At 38.4% G+C, this 23724-nt stretch overlaps 1 protein-coding gene across 2 annotated transcripts in view; it reads right to left on the reverse strand.

Moving 5' to 3' along the window:
* SPTLC1 (serine palmitoyltransferase long chain base subunit 1) overlaps positions 1-23724 on the reverse strand; it is a 61407-nt gene that overhangs the window by 20848 nt on the left and 16835 nt on the right. For both annotated transcript variants that reach the window (XM_002742883.6, XM_078367230.1), the window contains exons 4-8: positions 20609-20702; positions 19744-19816; positions 13942-14074; positions 7304-7433; positions 2891-2980 (exon numbers count right to left, since the gene is read on the reverse strand). In XM_002742883.6, coding sequence (XP_002742929.1) covers positions 2891-2980; positions 7304-7433; positions 13942-14074; positions 19744-19816; positions 20609-20702 — 520 coding nt within the window. The remainder of the gene's footprint in view (positions 1-2890; positions 2981-7303; positions 7434-13941; positions 14075-19743; positions 19817-20608; positions 20703-23724) is intronic.

A 23724-nucleotide genomic window follows, 5' to 3' on the forward strand; every position in this document is an offset into this window, starting at 1 on the left:
ACAATCAGGTGAGAAAGACAAAAGGCATCCAAATTGTAAAGAAACAAGTAAAACCATCTCTATTCACAGATGACATAATCTTATATATACAGAATAAGATTCACAAAAGTACTATTTGAGGTAATAAATTCAGCATAATTTACATCATGCAAAAGCAACGCACAAAAATCTATTGTTATTTCTATAAACTAGCAGTAAACAATCCAAAAAAGAAATTAGGGAAACAATTTCATTTATAATAGAATTAAAAAAATAAAATACTTAGCAATAAATTTAACCAAAGAGGTGCAGGATATGTATACTGAAAACCACAAAACATTCCTGAAGAAAATATCTAAATAATGGAAACATCCCAAGTTCATGGACTGGAAGACTTAATATCATTAAGATGGCAATAATTCCCAAAGTGAATTATTCAATGCAATTTCCATCAAAATCCCAACAATACTTCTTACGGCAATGAAAAAGCTAATACTAAAATTCAAATGGAATTTCAAGACACCCCAACTAGCTAAAACAATTGTGAAAAAGAACAAAGTTGAACTCACATGTCCTGATTTCAGAACTTCCTACAAAGCTACAATAATTGACACAGTGTGGTACTGGCATAAGGACAGGCATATAGAAGAATGAAACAGACAGAATAGAGTCTAGAAATAAACCCCTATATCTATGGTCAATTAATTTCAACAAGGGTGCAAAAGTCTTTTCAACAAATGATGCAGGCAAAATTGTATAACCACTTGCAAAAGAATGAAATTGGACCTCTTCATCATAGCATATGCAAAAATTAACTCAAATGAACTACAGACCTAAATGTAAGACTGAAAACTATAAACACTTAGGGGGAAATACCGCAGTAAATCTTGATAATTTTGTATTAAACCAAAATTTCTAAAATAAAACACGAAAGCACAAGCAATAAAACAGATAAATTAGATATCAACAAAATTCTAAAAATTGTGTGCCAAAGAACACTATCAAATAGATGAAACAAACCCCACAAAATGGGAGAAAATATTTGCAAATCATAAGTCTGATAAACATCTAGTATCCAGAACATATAAAGAATTCTTTTAAAACAAAAAGACAACCCAATTTGAAAAATGGGCAAAGCACCTGAATAGATATTTCTCCAAAGATATATGGCCAAAAAACCAAAAAAACCACACACACACACACACACACGAAAAGAGGCTCAACATCATTAGTTCTTTGGGAAACACAAATCAAAACCACAGTGAGATACTACCTCATGCTCACTAGCGTGGCTAAAACAAACCAACAAAAAGACCCAGAAAATAACAAGCGCTGGCAAAGACCTAGAGAAACTGTAACCCTGGTACATAGCTGACGGGAATGAAAAATGGGGCAATCGCTGTGAAAAACAGTATGTCAGTTTCTCATTAAGTTAAATATAGAATTACCATATAATCCAGCAATTACACGGCTAGACATATACATAAAAGAACTAAAAACAGGAATTCAAACAAATACTTGTACACAAATGTTCACAATAGCACTATTCGCAATAGCAAAAAGGTAGAAAGAACCCGAATATCCATCTGTAGATGAACATATAAAACAAAATGTGGTATTATCCATACAATGGACAATTACTTAGCATTAAAAAGGTATGAAATACTGACACATTTATACAATGTTAATGAACTTTAAAAACATTACATTAAGTGAATGAAGACAGAAAGAAAAGGTCACATATTATATGATGCCACCATTTACAGGAAATATCCAGAAAAGGTAAATCCATAGAGACAGAAAGCAGATTGGTGGTTGCTGGGAGCTAGAGGGAGGGAGAAATGGGGAGTGACTATTTAATGGGTTGGAGGTCTTCTTTGGGGGAGATGAAAAGGTTTTGGACTTAGAGTTGATGGTTGCACACATGGTAAATGTAATAAATGTCACAAAATCGGTTAATTTTGTGTTATGTGAATTTCACCTCAATTAAGAAAATCTCAATGGTCATGGTTTCTAAAAACAGTATGTTGCTTTCACTATTAAAAAGCTAAGCTTTGGCTGGGTGTGGGGGTTCATACCTGTAATCCCAGCACTTTGGGAGGCTGAGGTGGGAAGATTACCTAAGATCAGGATTTCAAGACCAGCCTGACCAACAAGGAGAAACCCTGTCTCTACTAAAAACACAAACTTAGTTGGGTGTGGTGGTGCATGCCTGTAATCCCAGCTACTCAGGGGGCCAAGGCAGGAGAATCACTTGAACCTGGGAGGTGGAGGTTGCAGTGAGCTGAAATTGCACCACTGCACTCCAGCTTGGGCAGCAAGAGCAAAACTCTTCTCTCTCAAAAAAAAAAAAAAAAAAAGCTAAGTGTTACAAGATATATATCATATGCTTTCATTCATATGCAATTTTACAAAAGGTAAAACTAATCTACAAGAATAGAAAGTAGATTAATGGCTATCTGGGGCCAATGGGTACTAACTATAAAGAGGCATGAGGGAACTTTCTGGATAGTTTTCTTTCTGGATAAACACTTTTTCTTTTTGTTTTGTTTTTTACCCTGACTTGACAAAAAAGGAAAAAATTAGCTGAGTGTGGTGGCATGTGCCTGTAGTCCCAGCTAACTCAGAAAGCTAAGGTGGAAGGAACACTTGAGTCCAGGAGGGCAAGGCTGCAGTGAGCTGTGTTTACATCACTGCACTCCAGCCTGGGCAACAGAGCAGTCTTGATTACTCTTTGAAGGCCAGCATTGGCATTCAGTGTTGTTCTTCTTCCCTGATCTGAGCAAAATATGCTTATGATGCCTACTGTGCAAAGCAACGCAGACACTATATACTAAAAGTGGTCATAAACAAAGGACACATCTGTCAAACAGTCCAAATATCAAAATTACAACTAAACATGGTTGCTTACCAATTCTGGAAGAGGACAAATAGTTCCAGTATTCATATACAATCCTTCTACTACAATGAAACGCCGAGTTACACGAGCCTTGCGAGGATTCTTTAAAAGAGAAAAAGCAGACATCTTAAATGTCAATAACTCTAAAGACAAGATATGTTACATATTTCCTAGCACTTTCACATTCCAAGGTGTATTCCTAAAAAAATATTCAGAATGAATTTAAAGCTCAATGTTTGCGATTGGTTATTGTGAGATGAACAAGTGCTATCTTCTCTTAGACAAGTTTTTCAGTTCACAGAATTAGCTAGGTGACCTCACACACACACAAACTTATTAGGCACTCTGAGAATATTAAAACACAAACAAAACCCTCCAACCCTAGCACGACTGGGAAGAGGCCTAAGGGAACTTTCTAAAGAAATGGGAATGTTTTACATCCCCGAGATTACTGGGTTACATTGGTATAACTACTGGTCAAAATTGTATGACTGTACTCATATAATTCAATGTCTGTAAATTTACCCAAAACAACTATGATGAAGATCATCATCATGAAGATGGGGTGAGGAGCAGATGGTACAAGAATGATGTAATACTGATAACAAAGCTGGTGGAAGGGTAGAGAGGGGGCTTCACTATACCACTGTTTCCTTCTTATATGATAGTATTTTTCCATAACAAAAAGACAAAAAGTTCAAATCCTGTTTTCCTTTCACCTCCCACAAACAGGGGGTAACCCTATTCCTTCCTCTCTCCCCACACTGATCTATTATCGGGTCAAGTAAAATCTGACTACGACCCTGTCCAGTGATGTTCCCAGGTGGTGGAGTGAAGAGGTCTCCCTTTTTTTTTTTTTGAGAAGAAGTCTGGCTCTGTCGCCCAGGCTGGAGTGCAGTGGCATGATCTCGGTTCACTGCAACCTCTGCCTCCTGGGTTCAAGCAATTCTCTGCCTCGGTCTCCAGAGTAGCTGGGATTACAGAAGCCCACCACCATGCCTGGCTAATTTTTGTATTTTCAGTAGAGATGGGGTTTCACCATCTTGCCCAGGCTGGTCTTGAACTCCTGATGTGATACCCACCTCGACCTCCCAAAGTGCTGGGATTACAGGCGTGAGTCACTGCACCTAGATGAGGTCTCCTTTTCAAACAACAGACACCTACCTCTACACACTCAACTCACAGCAAGTCGTTAATAAATCTATCTACATGTATGAAACTACATTCTTCAGATGTGCAGGACTGCAAAAACACTGAGATCCACAGACAGAGTTTGCCATTACCTTCTTACTCAGAGGTTTCTCACCTCTAATATTCTGCTCCAATGGACAATTAGAAATGATCAGAATTAGAAAGTATCACAGTAATGCTTTAAGGGGTATTTTACAACCCACAGCAGTAGGACTAAAAAAAAAAACTTTGTTAGAGGAATATAAAGTATACATGACTGATTTTGCTCAGTCCTCTTGTCTGTCAACTCACAACTGAAGCTGGGGAGCTAGCAGTATGTTAGGAGTGACTGATGAAAAGATGCCACCCTCATTCCTACACAGGGCATGCTATACCTCTGCCTATCTTTTTAAAGGAAAAACATTAGTCTTAGATTTAAATATATTCAATGTAGGATTCTTGGGAAATGAAAAAAGTACAACAAGAATTTTTAAAATCAGCTAGTCATACTACATGATGATAATTTTTATCTTTCTTTTATAAGCATATAAATTACTTTGTTCAAAATCAGGATTTTACTGTAGTTTTAGGACTTGATTTTAAAAAAACATTTGCTGTGAGCATTTCTAAATTATTTAGGATTACATGATTTTAATGGGGACATTCTATCTGTGGGTATACCATAAACTACTTAACTATTTCCCTCATGTTGGATTTAGTTGTTCCCCTCATTTGCTTTTTCATAGCACAATATGAATATCCTTCAGCATGCGACATCATTTCTGGTAACTTTTTTCAAACACCATCATAGGAATGGGTCAAAGGGCATGGAAAGACTAGGATCCTGGAATGTATCTGCCCATTTACCTTCTAGAAAGGCAGTGCCAATTTAAACTCTTTCCAGTGTCATAGGAACACTCTTTGTCTTACCACACCTGTGTTGGCATTGACTATTACTATTAAAAATGTGCCAGGCAAAACTCCTTGCCTAATTTCCTTAATTCTTAGTGAGGCCAGGCTATTTTTCACTTGTTCATAGTTATGTATATGTCTTTTATGAAGTACTATGTTCATATCCACTGACAATTCTTTAAGAATAATTAATATAGCACAAGAGTACCCTGTAGGAAAAGGGATAAGAACCAATATATGAACCACAGCACTTGGGAAATGGACAAAGAAAACATTCAAAGTGCTAACGGTTAGATTCTTTATGTGAAAATAAAATTAAAAATGAGTATTTCTAAAAACCAAAATGTAAAGTTACTTAGAAAGCCTGTTCTTGGCAAGGAAAATATAAATTAATTAGTAAAAAAGTAAAAATTATAAAGTAGAAATAAATTTCAAGATTATTTTATTTCTTGTTGCTCATTTAAAAAAAATTCCATGGTTTGCAGATTTTTTAAATTTTTATTATTATTATTATTATTATTATTTTGAGACAGAGTTTCACTCTTGTTACCCAGGCTGGAGTGCAATGGCGCGATCTCAGCTCACCGCAACCTCCTCCACCTCCTGGGTTCAGGCAATTCTCCTGCCTCAGCCTCCCGACTAGCTGGGACCACAGGCATGCGCCACCATGGCCAGCTAATTTTTTGTATTTTCAGTAGAGATGGGGTTTCACCATGTTGACCAGGATGGTCTCAATCTCTTGACCTCGTGATCTACCCGCCTCGGCCTCCCAAAGTCCTGGGATTACAGGCATGAGCCACCACACCCGGCCCTTTCATTTTTATTTTTAAGATGGAGTCTTGCACTGCTGCCCAGGCTGAAGTGCAGTGGCATGATCTCAGCTCACTGCAATCTCCGCCTCCTGGGTTCTAGTGATTCTCCTGCCTCAGCCTCCCTAGTAGCTGAGATTACAGGCGCCCGCCACCATATCCAGCTAATTTTTTTTGTATTTTTAGTAGAGACAGGGTTTCACCATGTTGACCAGGCTAGTCTCAAACTCCTGACCTCCTGATTCACCTGCCTCAGCCTCCCAAAGTACTGGGATTACATGTGTGAGCCACTGTGCCTGGCCAGCTTACAGATCTTGTAGAAAAACAAGCACATACAAATCTTGAATCTGACATTTTTCAAATTTATGTAATACTAACTTGGCAAAATAAATGGCAGCAGACTGTAGTTCTATTACTGAATGCAGACTAGCCTTCTATTACTGAATCATTATAAGTAACATCTTTATATAATTTGTAGAAAAAATTGATCAGTGAAATGGGCTGTTTTAAGATTTTCCCTTCAGATTTTTCTAAATTGTGTAAATGTGAAACATTAGCCTATAGCAGATTTAGCATAAAATGGCAAGGTCCTGCATATTCATCATGACAATGCGTATATTCATGAGGTGCCGCGACCGACACCTAAACAAAGATGACAGAATCCTAAATGAATAATGTAAATATCTGGAAAATTGAAAACACAAAATTAAGAAATGTGATGAGCATTTTTATCATTTATTCTAGTTATGAATGAGTTGCATTGGCAAAGTCCACTTTGAAGTGTGTCTGAAATGAAGACACACCTCACAGTGCCCTGTTCAGAACCACAGATCTCAACTACTTTACTTACCTGTGTTGTCAGAGGAAAATAAATTATAATTTTAACAGTGATGCTTTGAACACACTTCCTCTGTTCCACTCTCTAATCAGAACACCAAGGAGCTACTTCCAAACCACCATCACCTGGGGTTATGTAGGTTCTTGGGAGGAAAGAACTGAAAACCAGGACGTAAGTTGGAAGGAGACCATGCTAGGGGCAGTCAGTTCCCACAGGCAGCAGCTGCTCAGAGCAGGATACAGGTGGTGTGGGGAGAAAGGGCTTCACTTTGTTCATATATTAATATAATAAGCTTGCTGCCATTCTTGCCTTGTGTAATTGATACATGATTTATTCTGGTGTGAATAAGCCTATTCTGAATTGACTAAGTACATATAATTAAAGCCCTAGTAAGTTTTGGTGTCATTATGCCTGGCTGAGAGTGGACATCTCCCCGCCTCACCAAGTGTGTGCTGTTTTTCACCCTCTTCTGATCTCTTAAAAAGCTGCTTGGATTACCTCCCCCCAATTTGCTATATATAATTACAGCAATGACAAGGCAATTACAATCAGACTTGGCTCCCCAACAAGAAGTACATCTAATAAGCAGGAATGTGATCTGCAGGCAAGTTTTCATGACAAATTACCATTTCATATATAATTTAGCTGGTTAGAAAGTACAAAAGAACTGTATAATTTTCTTCAAAAGAATCATACCTTTTGATCTTCAATCTCTTGTTCTTTCAGTAGTCGCTCGAGGTCAGCCATGTCATTATGCTTAAATAACTTAATATCACTACGTGATGCCTGTAATCCTTTCTGAATAGCAAAGCAGGCAGCTCTATCTCTGCAAGGAAGAGAGACCCACCAAATTGGGTTTAAAGGGTCTTGTCAACATTCTCAAAAGAAATGCTTTTTTTTTTAAGCTGAGCAATCACTAATTGTTAACATGAGCATAGCAAATAAATAAAACATGTTTGAATATTTACACGTCACTGTTTGCTCTTCATTACACCAGTCTTTTTCACGTAACTACCATATTTAATCTATTCCAAGAAGCACACTCTAGCTATATATTAACATCTCCAAAATCAGCATGCATCTTACTATGGATGACTTATTAGTTTATTCACAAATTTTTCTAAGAAACATAAAATACTGGGTGTGCCTCACCATCAGTGGCATCTGATTTGACTGACACATTATTCTGCCATTATTTTACCCTGAAAAGTAATACTGGCAGCTCAGCTAGAAGAAAACTTTTAGATACTGACTATTCTACTGTAGCTTAACCCCACAGGAAAAAATGGGCGGTATCCAAGTCCATCCATTGTCAGCAAAGGCTGAGCAGGGAACCTGGACTTTGATCCTCAAGAGGCTATAACAAGGTGATGCGCCTCCTAGTCAGGGAAGGCCAAATAGGAGCTGAGCCTGTTATTCCTGTCAGTTGGTAACAAGCGGACCACCTCCACCCCCACTATGGTGTCAGCAAAGAACACACAGAGAGCCCTAACTTCCACCTGTGCCTGGCAGTAGTGAGTACCCTCCCTATCTCCTCCTGGGCAGTGTCAGAGGAGGGCAAGTGGAGAGTCAGAACTATCACCAACACCCAGCAGCAACAAAGAAACCCCCAATAGTGTCAATGGAGGCTGAGTAGGGCCCCTGGATTGTCCCTCCTCCTGGAAGAGTAATGAGGCAGCAATCCCCCAACCCCTTGTTGGAACCATGTCAGAGTAAGCCAAATAAAAGAGATGGCTTAAACTAGACATGTAATATGAAAGTATCTAGGTTTCCATCAAATATCCCTTATATCAAGAACCAGAAGATATCAAGTAGAATGAAACAACAAATGCCAATAGTGAGATGACAGAGATATCAAGATTACTTTACAATAATTTCAGAGCAGCCACAATAAAAATATTTTAATGAGCTATCATGAAGACACCTGAAGCAAATGAAATAAAAAGCCTCAGTGATGAAATGGAAGATACAAAGATACCTAGATATGCACTAAATAAAAAAGCTAAAAGATATGAAATGCAACAGCTGACAAAACTGAAAAAAGAAACAGACAAACCCACAATTATAGTTGGAAACTTCACTATCCCTCTCAACAACTGATAGAGGAACTAGACAGAAAATCAGCAAGATAGAAGAACTAAAAAACACCACCAACCAAAAAAATTTAATTGACATTTATAGAACACTCCACTGAATAGCAGCAGAATAAACATTTTTAAGTGCCCATGTAACATCTAAAATAGACTACAGTATTAGCCATAAACCAAACTACAACAAATGTAAAGTCCCCAAACACCTGAAAAGTAAACAATACACTTCTAAATAATCCATAGGTCAAAGGGAAAGTCTAAGCTGGACACGGGTGTTTGGCTGTAGTCCCAACTGCCCAGGAGGCTGAAGCAAAAGAATCCATTGCGCCCAGAAGTTCATGGCCAACTAGGGCAAAATAGTGAGACCCTACCTTTTAAAACAAAACAAAAATGAATTAAATACAAATGAAAACACAACACATCTCAATCTGTGAGACACAATTAAAGTAGTGTTGAGAGGGCAATTCATAGCACTAAATGAACATACAAGAAAAGAGAAAAAGTTTCAAATTAATCATTTAAGCTCCTACTTCAAAATCAAGAAAAAGAACAAAACAAACCACAAGTAAGCAGAAGGCAGGAAAAGGCAGGAAATAATAACAGAACTGACAATAAAAATACAATAGAGAAAAACCAATGAAACAAAGAGCTGATTCTTTAAAAAGATCAATAAAACTGACAAACCTCTAACAAGACTAACAAAGAAAAAAGGAGAAAAGGCACAAATTATCAACACCAAGAGTGAAACAGAGTATATCACTGTAAACTCTATAGACATCAGAATAATAAGGAAATACCATGAATGGGACCACACATATATATCTGACAACTTATGAAATGGACCAATTCCTTGAAAAACATGAACTACCTCAATTAATTCAATACAACATAATTTGAATAACCTGATAAATACTAAGGAAACTGAATTTGGAATTAACATACTTGCAAAAAAGAAATCTCCAGGCCCAGATGGTTTAATGAAAGAATTCTACCAAACAATTAAATAATTAAAAATAATTCTGTATAAATGGCTCCACAAAATAGAAGACAGAACACTTCCCAACCGATTCAATGAAGTGTTATTCTGCTACCAAAACCGAAGTATCAAGAAAAGTATACTATAGGACAGTCTCCTTCATGAACCCAGATTCAAAATCCTTAACAAAAGATTGGCAAATAGAATTTATCTATCTATATATATATGTACACACACACACACACACACACACACACACACACACACCCATAACCAAGTGATGTTTATTCCAGGTATACAAGGCTGGTTCAATATTTGAAAATAAATCAATGTTTTTAACAGACTAAAAAAGAAAATTTTACACATTAACAAACTATAAAAGAAAAATCACATGATTGTATCAACACAGAAAGAGTAGTCAACCAAATTCAACACTGATTTAAAATGAAAATGCTCAGAAAAAAAGGACGGGGTGCAGGAAAGTGTATGTAATAAAGAGCATCTGTAAGAAATCTGCACCTAACATTACACTTATTGGTGAAAGATTAAATGCTTAGATTTCTAAGATCAGGAACAGGGCAAGAAAGTCTTCTCTTACTACTCTTAACTGGATGTTCTTGCCAGTGCAATAGGCAATAAAGGAAATAAAAAGTATATAGATCAGAAAATAAAACTATTTACAGATGATATGGCAACTGTCTGCATGGAAAATCCTAAGCAATCTAGAAAAACAGTTCCTAGAGCTAATTAAGTGATTTTGGCAAGGTTGCAGGATACAAGATCAGCACACAAAAAAATCCATTTCATTTCCATATATTAGCAATGAATATGTGAACATCAAAATCTGTATTTGCAAACCACACATTTGGTAAAGAACTACTCTTGAAACCCATTAGTATAAAAACAAATCATACAACTAGAAAATGAACAAAAGACATGAAAAGACATTTCACTGAAGAGATGGTAAATATGAATATAAATGGATGTTCAACATCGTTAGCCATCAGAAAAATATAAATTTCTCTACCCACCTATCAGACTGGCTGAAAAAGCAGTGACAACACCAAATGCTTCTGAGGACATGGAGAAACTTGATCACTCATATATTGCTGATAGGAATGTAAAATGGTATAGACACTACAGAAAATAGTTTGGTGGTTCCTGAAAAATCTAAATATGCAATACTATAAACCTAGCTACTGCATTCCTTGGCACGTATACCATAGAAATAAAACTTACGTTCACATAGCATAAATGTACATGAATGTTTAGAGCAGCTTTTTAAAATTAATTAATTAATTAATTAATTAATTTTTTTGAGGCAGAGGTTCGCTCGTTACCCAGGCTGGAGTGCAATGGCGCGATCTGGGCTCACCGCAACCTCCGCCTCCTGGGCACATGCCACCATGCCCAGCTAATTTTTTGTATTTTTAGTAGACGGGGTTTCACCATGTTGACCAGGATGGTCTCAATCTCTTGACCTCATGATCCACCCGCCTCGGCCTCCCAAAGTGCTAGGATTACAGGCTTGAGTGCTTTTTTTTTTTTTAATAGCACAAAGTTGGAAACAAGCCAGATGTCTTTAATAGGTAACTGGTTCAATAAATGGTGGTACCTTAATGCCATGGAGTAACAGTTAACAGGTACCTTAATGCCATGGAGTAACAGTTAACAATCAAAAGGAACCAACTCCGGATACAAGCAACAACTTGGATAAATCATCAGAGAATTATGCTGAACAAAAAAGCCAACCCCAAAGCGTTGCCTACTGGATGATTCCACCTGTATTAACAGTCTTAGAATGACAAAATTATAGAAATAGAGAACAGATTAGTGGTTGCCAGGGGTTAAGGAGTGGGAAGGTGGGAGGAACGTGGATGTAGCAACATGAAGGATCCTTGTGGTGACAGAAACGTTCTGTACCTTGACAATTACAAAGTCAATATCCTGGCCTTTAAACTGTTTGTCTTGCAAGAGGTCCCCACTGAAAGACACTTAGTAAAAAGTACACAGGATTTCTGTATTATTTCTTACAAGTGCTTCTGAATCTACAATTACCTGAATGTAAAAAGTTTAATTTTAAAAAGATCTGTCAAGTAACATGAACACAGACTTAGTGGAGTGATTGGACAGACTTAAGTCCATGAATGACCACTGTACTGAAATCCACTATTAGCAAAGCACAAAGGATTAACACTGTTTACTGAAAGGAAGGAAATGAAGCAGTAGACAGTGTCTATGTCTGACAAATTTATCAAAACCAATTTACCAAACCCCATGTTTACCTCTAGTACTCCTATACTCAGACACATTTTAGGTAGAATATAATATTTAAAATTATGTAGCCCACTAAACAGGCCAGCAACTTACTGGAAACTGAAGCGTTTAAGACACTGGGCATAATACATGGAAGTGAATTTAGTCTGCATTTCCTAGCAGTTAAAACAAAAAAAGACAATGTAGTATTTATGAAATGAAGCATACGAGTTCACCAGTAACCATATACTTTTTCTGGATGTAAACTCAAAAAGAATTTATAGTGGGGTGCTTGTGTTTAAAGTGACACTGAATGACACTGCAGCTGTCTCTAACTCTGCTTTTACTAAAAACCTAGAAACACTTTAAGTCAATGGCACTCCAGTTTGTGATGAGTCTTTCAGATTATTTTTTAAACTATGTACCAGAAATTAATAAAAATTTTCATTTTTATGGTCATATTGGTATACTACTTAGACCCAGGACATTCGCTGTAGTGCTCCTAGAGTGTTGCAGGGCTATGGTGAGGAATGAGTCACATGTACCCCCAGAAGTCCCAGGTAGAGCTGCAGTAAGTGTGATAGAAAGTTCTGCTGCTGCACAAGCAAGAGTTCCAACAGTGAATGGTAAGTAAGAGGCCAGTGCAGGGTTCAAGGGAGGCCAGGCTCTACCATACAGACACCTGGACCCCTATTGTGAGCTCTGGCTTCCTTTCATTCATTTACTGAACTAGTGTTTATTGACCATTACTAAATGATATTATACCATTCTAAGTAATGGGCTCCCAGCAAGAAACAGAAGCAAATAACTACACAGATATAAAATTATAAACTGTTACAAGCTCTACAAAAGTACAGTAAGTACGAAGCAAGTGAGTGGGGCAGAGTATGTGTGAGAGTGTGCGTGTGTCTGTGCGAGGGAGGGAGGCTTAAGAAGCAGGGTGACCTTGACAGGCAGTTTGGGTGCTACTGTGAGATAATAGGATAAACATGGATAATAAATTCTCTCTGGCTGTAAGATTTTGTCCACATGCAGCAGGGGTCTTGACCTGCTGAGAGGTGTGGGAAGCCTTCCCTGCAGAGGTGATCTATGTGTAGGATGAGAAGGAATTAAAGAGGAGAGGAGAGGAGGAACAGTGTCTAGTCAGAGTTACGAGCATTTGCAAGGGCCTTGAAGTGAGAGGACACTAGCGTATAAGACTGGCAAGGCTATAGCTTAAACACCTCGGGGAAAATGGTACAAAATGAGCCTGAAAAAGTGGTGCAGAGCTCACAAGATCATACAAAGGACTTTTGTCTTCAGTTTACAAACAACAGAAGCTCCATATTGTATTAAATGAAGTGTGACACAATAGGATTTACATTTTAAAAGATTACTCTGGCTATGGGGTTGGAAAAAAGGAAATAAAAGTAAATTTGAGACCGAAATTTTAGCCCACTCCAAGGATGACAGGGGCTTGGCTTGATGCAGCAGAAACTTCTGCCTGTTTCATCAGCAGTCTAAGCCCTGCCAGCCCTTGCTTGGCTGCCCTCTGCCCTTGCCCTTCACGGTAAACCACGGTAGCAGGCATTCACAACACACATGCGAGTGTGAAGATCCACTTGTAGGTAGTCAAGGAAGTGTCTAAGCCATGGGTCCTCTATCTTAATAAGCCAGGAAGCAAGACCAGCTGAGACCAGAAGACGGGGTGTGTGGGTGATGAGCCATGGAGAGACTTTGCCAGGTGGTCTAAGTGATCACGGACTAGAATACCACACAGCCCCAGAGCTACACAAAGGCAGACAGCTGTCCTCATCTGGACATCGATAAATAATTATCGTGGCAGATAAATGATTACAGACACCTTTAAGCATCTTTTAAGTGAAGGTTTCACAAATTTTGAAACTTTTGGTGAGGTGACTACTTCTTGAAAAACAACAAAAAGCAATATTATTTTATGCAGTTATTTCTGTAAGACGATTAGTATTATTTCAAAGAAACTGCTAATAGAAAACTAGGTAAAGGTTACTTACACAAATACAATGTCCCCTCTCTTAGAGTAAGCAGGAATAGCACTGGCTATGGTGGCAAATCCATATGAGTATATAATGGCTTCTTCTGTCTTCATAAATTTTGCCAGGCGGTCTTCCAAATCCAAATGAACATCTGTTTCAGTTAAAAAAGTGAAATGATTAAACTGTCTTATAATTCTTTCTCACTACTAAAGAATAAATAAAAGAACACAAGCAGTATAATTATCAATACCTTCACCTTATGGCCAAAATGGAATTGTTTTTAAATGATAAATTATATAAGACCTATAAAAATAATTCTAGGCCCACACTACTTCTAAAATACATGAACTAAATCAGCTACTCGTCTATCTGTAAAACGTGTTACTGGGGCAGCTCCAACTTTGAGTTATGCTTTGATATCACTCTACTGTAAGACTTCAAGGCCTACCAAGTTTCCCTGTTTTAACTGCCCTCAGCCAAAACCACTGAGGCCTCACCAATGTCTGATGTTAACTTATTAATGTCTGTTTGCATTTCAGCAAAAAGAACCCTGTATACTTTGTCAAGACAGTGACAGTTATGAGAACTCCAGTGACCATTCCTCTAACAATCTGTGTCAGCACTTAGTAGTGGCACCTCCCAACACTTTCTGGGGCTGGGTTTCTGTCTGAATTTCTTGTAAGTGCAATGAAGAATTCAAACTTATAGTACAAAAGGAAATGTAGTCCTTTTAGAGAAGCACCGTAAGGAGAATGTTGACATAATAATGAGGATACATTATAATTATTAGACAGTCATGTTTTATTTTCCTCTTAAATCATGGTTCCTTGCTATAGCCTTTCACCTCTCAGACTGAACCCAGAGGCTTCACACCCCAGGATGGAGGACCAGTGATGCTTAAAATAAAGAGGCCCTTGCTAGCTTAGAATCTTAAAACTTAAGCAGTCTTAAAATGAGACATTATCAAGCAGGGAAAGGAATTTTTAAAAATTCCTTTAGTTATTTTAACTATGGCAGGACCCAAACCTGGAGGACTAGATAACAGAGTTTCACAACAGGTCCTGTGTGGGGAGAGCTAGAAGCGGCCAGGCCCTCCAGCTTCAGAGAGCTGTGGGAGAAAGGAGGGAAATCAGAGGCTACAGAGTTGGGAGTTTGAGACCCAGGATGAGGGAGCCATGGTGTATCTACCGATGAGAACCCAGGCATGGACAATGGCAGGCAGTCTGGGCATTCCTGAGCTGGGGCAGTATAGACGGCTGATGGCCTGGCAGGAGGCAGTGTATTTACAGACTTCCTAAAGAACATTACAGAACTGTTAATTCCATTAATTCCAAACATTAATTCCATTCCTATCAAATAGTGATAAAATATGAGGCATGCTTCTTATTTGTACATTAAAATATATATAAACACAGTCAATATCATTTGATTTCCATAACCAATTAGTTACAGTTATTTTATAAAATGGACACTTTTCACTATACCAATATTAAATGTGGGACTTTACGACAACACAGAGTTTAGAAGAACATGTCCCAGTTGATCTTCAAGTCTCAGATCTCTGACATACAATCACACGAAATCCAAGGCTGTGATCCCTTGTATGAGAGCCACCCTCTAGGAGAGATGCTATCAGAACAGGTTTCAGGCAAAATCCAGCAAGAAAGAGGAAAGCAGCCAAGCAGCCGAGCATGGGTTACTCTCAGGTACGTCTTCCTTCTCATCCTCATTACTGTTCGAGCGCCATCACTTTGCCACTTTTCACCTTACCAGGTAGGAGGCCTCCTTCAAATTATAATGGTGTTTCTAATTGAAAATATCTGCCACAAACCTTCACAATTCAGCCAGGAGGACAACCCAGGCCACAGTGGTTTGCTTTCAGTTGGTATCTCCATTTCAAAAAGAAAATATGCTATGTATACAAACTATTTTCGCTAAACACGAAAGGAATTTTAAGTCATTCTTTAGACTTCTTGGCTCTAAATGATTCTTTTTATTGATGATAATGAGACTGCAAAACTGAGTGTGACCCTGTTTCAGGACTTTAGAACGTGTTACCTAGTTGATGAAAATTAGCATGTTACAAATCTTTCCCATCATTAGGTATACTCATAACTGTTTACATACAGTTGCCATAAAGTGCGAAGAAGAATCTCTCAATAATAAATCAATGACTTATTGGTTCTAGTGCAGTCTTGAAAGCTCAAAAAGACAAGTCTTTCCTTCTATCAAGAGACGCTGGGTTTTAGCTGACGTCAGCCTTGCAAAGCAGGTTTTGTGATAGGTAAATATGGATTACTGCAGAACTTGTTTCTCTTGATGAGCCTTTGTGCAATGAAGAAACTCTCAGTCCAAGGGAGCAGGAGGCAGCAAGCAGGAATAATACAAGGGCACTCACTTTTCTTCAACTTTTGTTGTCCATATCTACTGTGTGTATGATCCATTTCACTAATTGGAAATGTAGACTTGCATGGAATAAAACTAAAGCACTATATTCTCCAATTCACTGTTAGCAATAAACATGGTAAAGAAGTAGCCATGGAGGGAGGCATCCTAGAATGCCTCCCACACCTCACAGCCCTTAGCACTTTCTTGCACTTGCTTATTTGCCTGTCTGACTCCCTCACCAGAAGAGCCTCAGGGATGGGAGGCCTCATACGGGAGGCCTCACTACCTCAGACATCACAGAGCTCAGACTATAGGTAGGCCTGGGGATTCAGCCCTGGGCAGCCTTGGTGCCTTCCTCTGTCAAACACGGGTAACAGTCCTACCTTCCTCAAAGGTTAGTAGAAGGATCACCTGGAACAAGTAATATGCTATTTAAGAGTTTGTTTAATTACATCAATTTTGTAGAATAAAAGGTTTTATTTTAAAAGCAAAAGCCTGGTCACACTTTAGGAAGTCTTCTAATTAAGCTATGTGAATTCTGATAGTTAAGACTATCTTCTAATAAGAGCCACTTGTTCAGATTCTCACAAGGAGGAGAGATTATGGCCTTCCTGGTTGTTCCAGAGAAAATACCATAAAATACCTGAGTGCAGGACAGTTTAGAAACAAACTATGTTTTCTTAAGGCCTTCATATTTTTGCATACATACTGTCCTTAAAAAAAAAAATCCCTAGAGACATGGACAAGTTTTCTTCTTAAGAGTATAAATGGGGCCGGGTGCGGTGACTCAAGCCTGTAATCCCAGCACTTTGGGAGGCTGAGGCAGGTGGATCATGAGGTCAAGAGATCGAGACCATCCTGGTCAACATGGTGAAACCCCATCTCTACTAAAAAAAATACAAAAAAAAATTAGCTGGGCATGGTGGCGCGTGCCTGTAGTCCTAGCTACTCGGGAGGCTAAGGCAGGAGAGTTGCCTGAACCCAGGAGGCGGAGGTTGTGGTGAGCCCAGATCGCGCCACTGCACTCCAGCCTGGGTAACAAGAGTGAAACTGTCTCAAAAAAAAAAAAAAAAAAAAAAAAAGAGTATAAATGATAGCCCTTAGGTACTCACTAAGAACATATAGGGCCAAACGTTTTTCATGTTTTCACATGCAGTATCTTATGCGATCCTTACCAAACTGTTCTAAAGCCGTGCAAGCAATGACTGTTCCTACCTACACCTGAGAAAACCATGATCCCATGACTGGTAAGAAGTGGCAGATCTAGGAATTTTATGACCAAATGTTCTTCTTACTGGAACAGGTAGTCATGGATCAGTTGACTGTTGTAAAACAAAGAAGCCAAATATTTTTATAAACTACTGAAATGAACAACTGTTTAGACTGGCTCTGAAACACAATTAAATGCTATTCTCTCTCATAATGAAACCTTGCCACCCAATTGTTTCTGACCTAGTTTAAGACAATGAGTCATTACATATGCAAAACAGACCAAAGATAAATCACACGTAAGACATAAATGTATTAAAAACAAAACAAAGAAAGAAACAAACAAAAAGTTCACCAATAGACAATATCCTAAGTACCCTGGGGTCCACTGGCCTTAGAGGAAAGGAAGGCTCCACAACTCAATAAAACCAATGGCTTGCATCAGTGGGTGGGAAGAATCTAGTTCACAGTCCTAAGGAAACTGTTCTAACAACTTGTTTAGTTTTCTACCTGTCAGGCCTCTAGGAGGTAGGGGACTGTTTAGCCTTAAAAAACTAGATGAATCTTAACCATTGATTCGTTTACTTTTTCTGAATTAATCATTTAACATAAATGTCACCATGAAATCGTAAACAAGAGAGAATGTTTAATAAAGAATTTACTCTTACAAGTGATTCACAGTCACTATTTCAAGAGTTGAGAAGAAAGCTACAAGGGGTGTGCTTTGAAACTAGATGCCTAAATGTGATACTTTGTGGGTCGGGGAAGACAGTATTAAAAGCAATCATGTGGGAGTCCAGGGAAAGTGTTTCTACACCTCGAATTAAACTCTTCAATAATACATAAGCAACTGTAAACAAGAGAAGAAACAGGGCTTCATGTCTGCATTACTGCTTGGTGCAAAAGGCAAACATCCCCTGCACATTTGAATAATTTAATTATATAGGGTATTTTAGATATAAAACTTAGCCTTAGATGACTTCAATTAGCTTCTCTGTATCTATTGCTAAAATTTCAAGGTATTTTAATAAAACTATAATAATTGAAGTTATTGCTTCCAGAATGAAAAAGGACATAGAAAAAAATCCTGTCAGAAATCGAAAAAGTACAAATATGGGCAATATATATATTTAAAGAAAGGAAAAAGGATGACAAGTAAAGACGGGCAACTGTTAAAAATCCTGGTTATCTGAAGGACAATGCACTCAGAAAACACTACACATTACTTTAAGCTGTAGATTTAGTGTCTTGTTTGAAAACAATCCCACTGCAAATTATCTTGCAACCTTCGTCCAGAAGCCACAGTCTGTCTGAACCTTCACCTTCACCTATAGCTTTAGGATAAAGATGACTCAGTGACTAATAATGTGGCTTTCAGAGGATCCAACACACAATTGTGTGTTCATCATCCTGCCTCTGGCAGCCCATTTAAACCCCAGAAAGATCAAATCCAGTTTAAATTTAAAACGTTCACGTCAACAGCAAAGTACAGAACAAGGCGTATGGTACCCTAGCATTTTTCTAAGAATGGGGTAAAAATACATGTGTGGAAGTGGTTCGCATATGCTGGAAAAAGGTCTCTGGAAGAATTAACAAGAAACTACTGATAGTAGCTTTTAAGGGGGTAGGTTGGCAGCGGGGAAAACAGAACCTGAGGTTAAGAGATTTCCCATGTCTATCTCTGTATACTCTTCGAAGTTTCTATCATGTATTGAACTACCCAATCAAGAAAATTAATTTAAAACCCATTAATCTAAAGACCTCATGTTTGGAAGCATCTAGCATGCTATTATGCAGGTGATCCAAATGGAAAGCTATTTTAACAATATATTTCACAGCTTTGAGAAAACTTGTCTTGAAGATTTGAAACTATCACATTGGACTTGGCAATAAGTCTCTCATCTGTCTTTCCAGATCAAGACTCAAGCAGGGGCCAAGTCACATGTCAATAAAACCCATTAGAAAGAGGCTTTTAAGAAAACAATTCCTTTACCCCAGCAAACAGTCACAGAAAGAAAGCCTTCATCAGATTACAGTCAACAACCCCATAAACATGACTCTTTTAGCTCACCTGGTAACTCCTGACCTCAGGTGATCTGCCCCCCTCGGCCTCAAAAAGTGCTGGGATTGTAGGTGTGAGCTACTATGCTGGGACTAACATAGAATCTTAACTATTGAAAGCAGTCGTTTGAAAAAAAAAAAAAAAACACAACAGAAACGTACCAAATGTGCCATAAAATCCTCTGGGTCCACAAGTTCCCACGCCATACTTCTTTAGAGATGCTAAAGCTGCTGCCTTGATTGAAGTTAAAGAATTACACTTTAATCATTTATCTTTTAGGATTTCAAAACGAACATTTCCTATTCTTTAACCCACATAGTTCCTTCTTCCTCCCCTTTTTGTTAGAACTATGACAACTCTAACAGAATATAAAGACAAGATAGATGTAAAGACAGAGGTATGATTTAAAACATGGAAAAGTTATATTAGCCTGATTCTCAAAACCGGTTAACTTTTCTGCATTTGAGGGCCTAAGTCTTTCCTGGAAAATGCTTCTTGGCCCGTAGTCACAATAGGAGAGACAGCAATTTCCTAAACCCTTCTCCAACTATTCCCCAGGTCTGGCCTATTCAGATCTGTGGTTGTTGCTCAACACTGAGCCTCATAAGACACTCTTGTCTCCCTCTGCCTAGGTCCAGCTCACAACTCTGTCAGATAAACAGTAATGGGAAAAACTTGCATAGCCCTTTCCAATACTCTGGGTTTTGTTTTTTTGAGACAGAGTCTTGCTCTGTTGTCCAAGCTAGAGTGCAGTGGCACCATCTTGGCTCACTGTAACCTCTGCCTCCCAGGTTCAAGAGATTCTCCCACCTCAGCCTCCCCAGTAGCTGGGACTACAGGTGTGTGCCACCATGCCCAGCTAATTTTTGTAATTTTTGGTAGAGAAGGGGTTTCACCATGTTAGCTAGGCTGGTCTTGAACTCCTGACCTCAAGTGATCCACCACGCCTGGCCTGCATTTGTCTTTTATGTCCAGTTTCTTAAATCATAATGTTATCTGTCTACTTCAGCATTATGTGCTACTCACCTTAACCCTAGGATTATCCAACAATCCAAGAAAATTAAATGAGGCAAAGTTTATACATTCTTTTCCATTCACCACAATTTTGTGGCTTGGAGGGCTAGGGAAGAGATAAAGAGTGGTAAACGTCAATTACACATTCATGTTACATGCTATCATATTACCTTGGTGGCAGGCACAACAACATGGTGTTGTCATCCTACCCTATTTGCATATTGGTCTTTGATTTCTTGTCTTAAAGTAATATCAGAGCACAGCACATTAAAATATTTTTCCACGAATTTTATTTTTAATAAACTACCTGTACTACTAAAACAAAAAAGAAAAATAAGCTAGAATTCCAAGATGAATGAATGGCAAATCTTAAATGCTTTGGTTTTAAAACTTGCTTAAGAATGAAGTTGCTAAATAACGTATCTCAGAAAAATCTGGAATAAGCCAAACAGGAAGAAAACACACAATAAGATCAAAGGTAAGAAAAGGCAGAGTGAGTTATGATCTTGTATAGTTAAGTGACTTAAAAAGAAATGTCATCTATAGGAAGCCACTAAAGAGTAAGTGGGATATGTTCCCAATGTCTAAAGTTAATGCTGGAATGCTGTTTAAGAGGAATCCTCACACTCCTGGGGAGTGGGGAGAATGTGGGTGGCAGCTATACTGGAGCCAGATGTGAGCCCAGCTGGGACAGGGCAATGTGCTCCTGAGCATACTTCTGTTAAGTCCTCTGCTGATTTATACTCCAGCCATGAGCCATGCTTCAAAATCATGGGCTCAAATTATGGGTTGCAAACTGTTAAAAACCTGTGAGACCAAGTTAGTCACAATCAGCCTATTTTAACCAGAGGAAACAATAAAAGAAAGGAAAGTATCAGAACCATGGCACAGGGTGAATGAAGGAACTATGTATTGTATCGAATGAAGGAACTATGTATATGTATCTGTATTGGTCCACGTACTGGGTTGCTCTAACAAAATGCACTGCAGCCAGAAAAGATGGAGAAACACTATTTTCATTGATACCTTTTAACAGCATTGGTCATCTATGAGAAAACACAGATGCTGGGAAACCAGGAAAAGAATGACAACTTGAAGTAAATTCATGAAAGCTGACTAACTCATACAAAAGGCAAGACGACTCAGTGAAAAGAACATGGGTTGTAGAGTCTGTCAGACAGATCCTGTCTGCATTACAGCTACTGATGACTCCAGAAGCTTAGGGACATCACTGACCTCCGTGATCCTCAGTTTCTTCAACACTAAAGCAGAGAGAGAACCTATTTCTCAGGGAAATTGCTCTTATAAAAGTGTCTGGCCCATAGGAAGTGCTCTCTAAATATTTTCTTTCTTCTTCCCTAAGTCTTCAAGGGCGTCTCGTTCAAATCCAGTGCCACTTACCTCCTCAACTGTATTCTGATTCCATCATGTTATTTAGGAACTTCTCAGGGTTTCCTTAAGCTTCCTAAGTCCTCCCTGATTCCACAGTCAGGTATTGGCAGTTACAAAAAGATAAACAAAACAAAAGACCTAGGTAGACACCCTTGTACTAAAGGCGCTATGAACGTTGAGATTATTCTATAAAAACTGTAATACACAGAAAATAAATTATTAAGAACAAGTACATCCCAAACCCCTGACAACGGCTCAAAAGTTATCAGGAGGCAGTATGATGTGATACAGGGATGCTATTTCTGTCTAGTGCTTGGAGTAGAGAAGGAACAAAGTTTCCATTGAGATATGGAAGTCTCAGACCTGTGCCCCACACAGGCCAGCAGGAATAAGTCATAATGGGCACTTGATACAGGAATCCTGGAACCTAAAATCTTACAGGGTATGCTGCAGAAGCAAGAAAACCAACCAGAAAGTCATCTCCACAATCAAGACCTGAGAGAACTCAAAAGAGAGAAAACAACTTTCCCAGTCAAAAACCACAACCTGACCATGAGTGAGAATCAGCAGGCGAATCATACAGAAGGAGACTGCCGCAGAAGAATGCAAAGATGCTGGACTCTAGGAAGTGCTGAAGACCAAAAGTATAAATATAAGGAAAGGTTAAAAAGCTACTGAGAAAAGGACAGGCTGGGCCGGGTGCGGTGGCTCATGCCTGTAAACCCAGCACTTTGGGAGGACGAGACCAGCAGATTACCTGAGGTCAGGAGTTCAAGACCAGCCTGACCAACATAGTGAAACCCCATTTCTACTAACAATACAAAAAAATTAGCTTGGCATGGTGCTGCATGCCTGTAATCCCAGCTACTCGGGAAGCTGAAGCAGAATTGCTTAAACCCAGGAGGCGGCAGTTGCAGTGAGTCAAGATTGAGCCATTGCACTCCAGCCTGGGTGACAAGAGCAAAATTCTGCCTCAAAAACAAACAAAACCAAGAACATGCTAAATAGTCAAATATAACTTCCAGAAATAAAATCTAAGAGTCAATAAAATTAGAAATCTAAAAGATACATTAAATACCCCATCAGACACAACGGAAAAATGATAAACAGAGCTGAGATTACCAAGAGATGTAAAAATATGAAAGACTACATACTAACAATGGAGGATATGAAGGTTACAAGTACACTGAACATTAGTTCTACAGGGAAAAACTGGAGGAAAAAAGTGAGAGACAATGTTTGAACAGATAACAGCTAAAAAAATTCCCAGAATTCAATGGAAGACAGGAATTCACAGACTGAAGTAGAAAAATGAATCCCAAGGAGGATAAATATGAATTAATTACAAGATGAATGACAGTAAAACTGTAGAATTTTACAGATGAAAAGAATTGTAAAAACCAGTTGAAAAAAACATAAGATGAATGACAATTAGACTGACACTAGTCTCCCTAGAACAGAGGCCAGGCCATGATGCAGAAATTCTCCAAGGGCTACAGGGAAAATATCCACTTAGAACTTGTTATCCACTGACTGTCATCCAAGGAGGTAAAATAAAAACATTTCTCATTAGGAGATACAGATTACCTTCTCTGAATCTCCACATAACAATCTAATAGCGAATATACTTTAGAAAGAGTAGTTTTAAGCCCAAAGAAGCTGTATGAATAAAAAAAATAAATACCTAAAGATCAGCAATAAGAAACTGATAAATAGGTAAAGGTGATTCTCAAAAA

The sequence above is a fragment of the Callithrix jacchus genome, chromosome 1 (genome assembly GCF_049354715.1).
Source record: "Callithrix jacchus isolate 240 chromosome 1, calJac240_pri, whole genome shotgun sequence".
Lineage (NCBI taxonomy): Eukaryota > Metazoa > Chordata > Mammalia > Primates > Cebidae > Callithrix > Callithrix jacchus.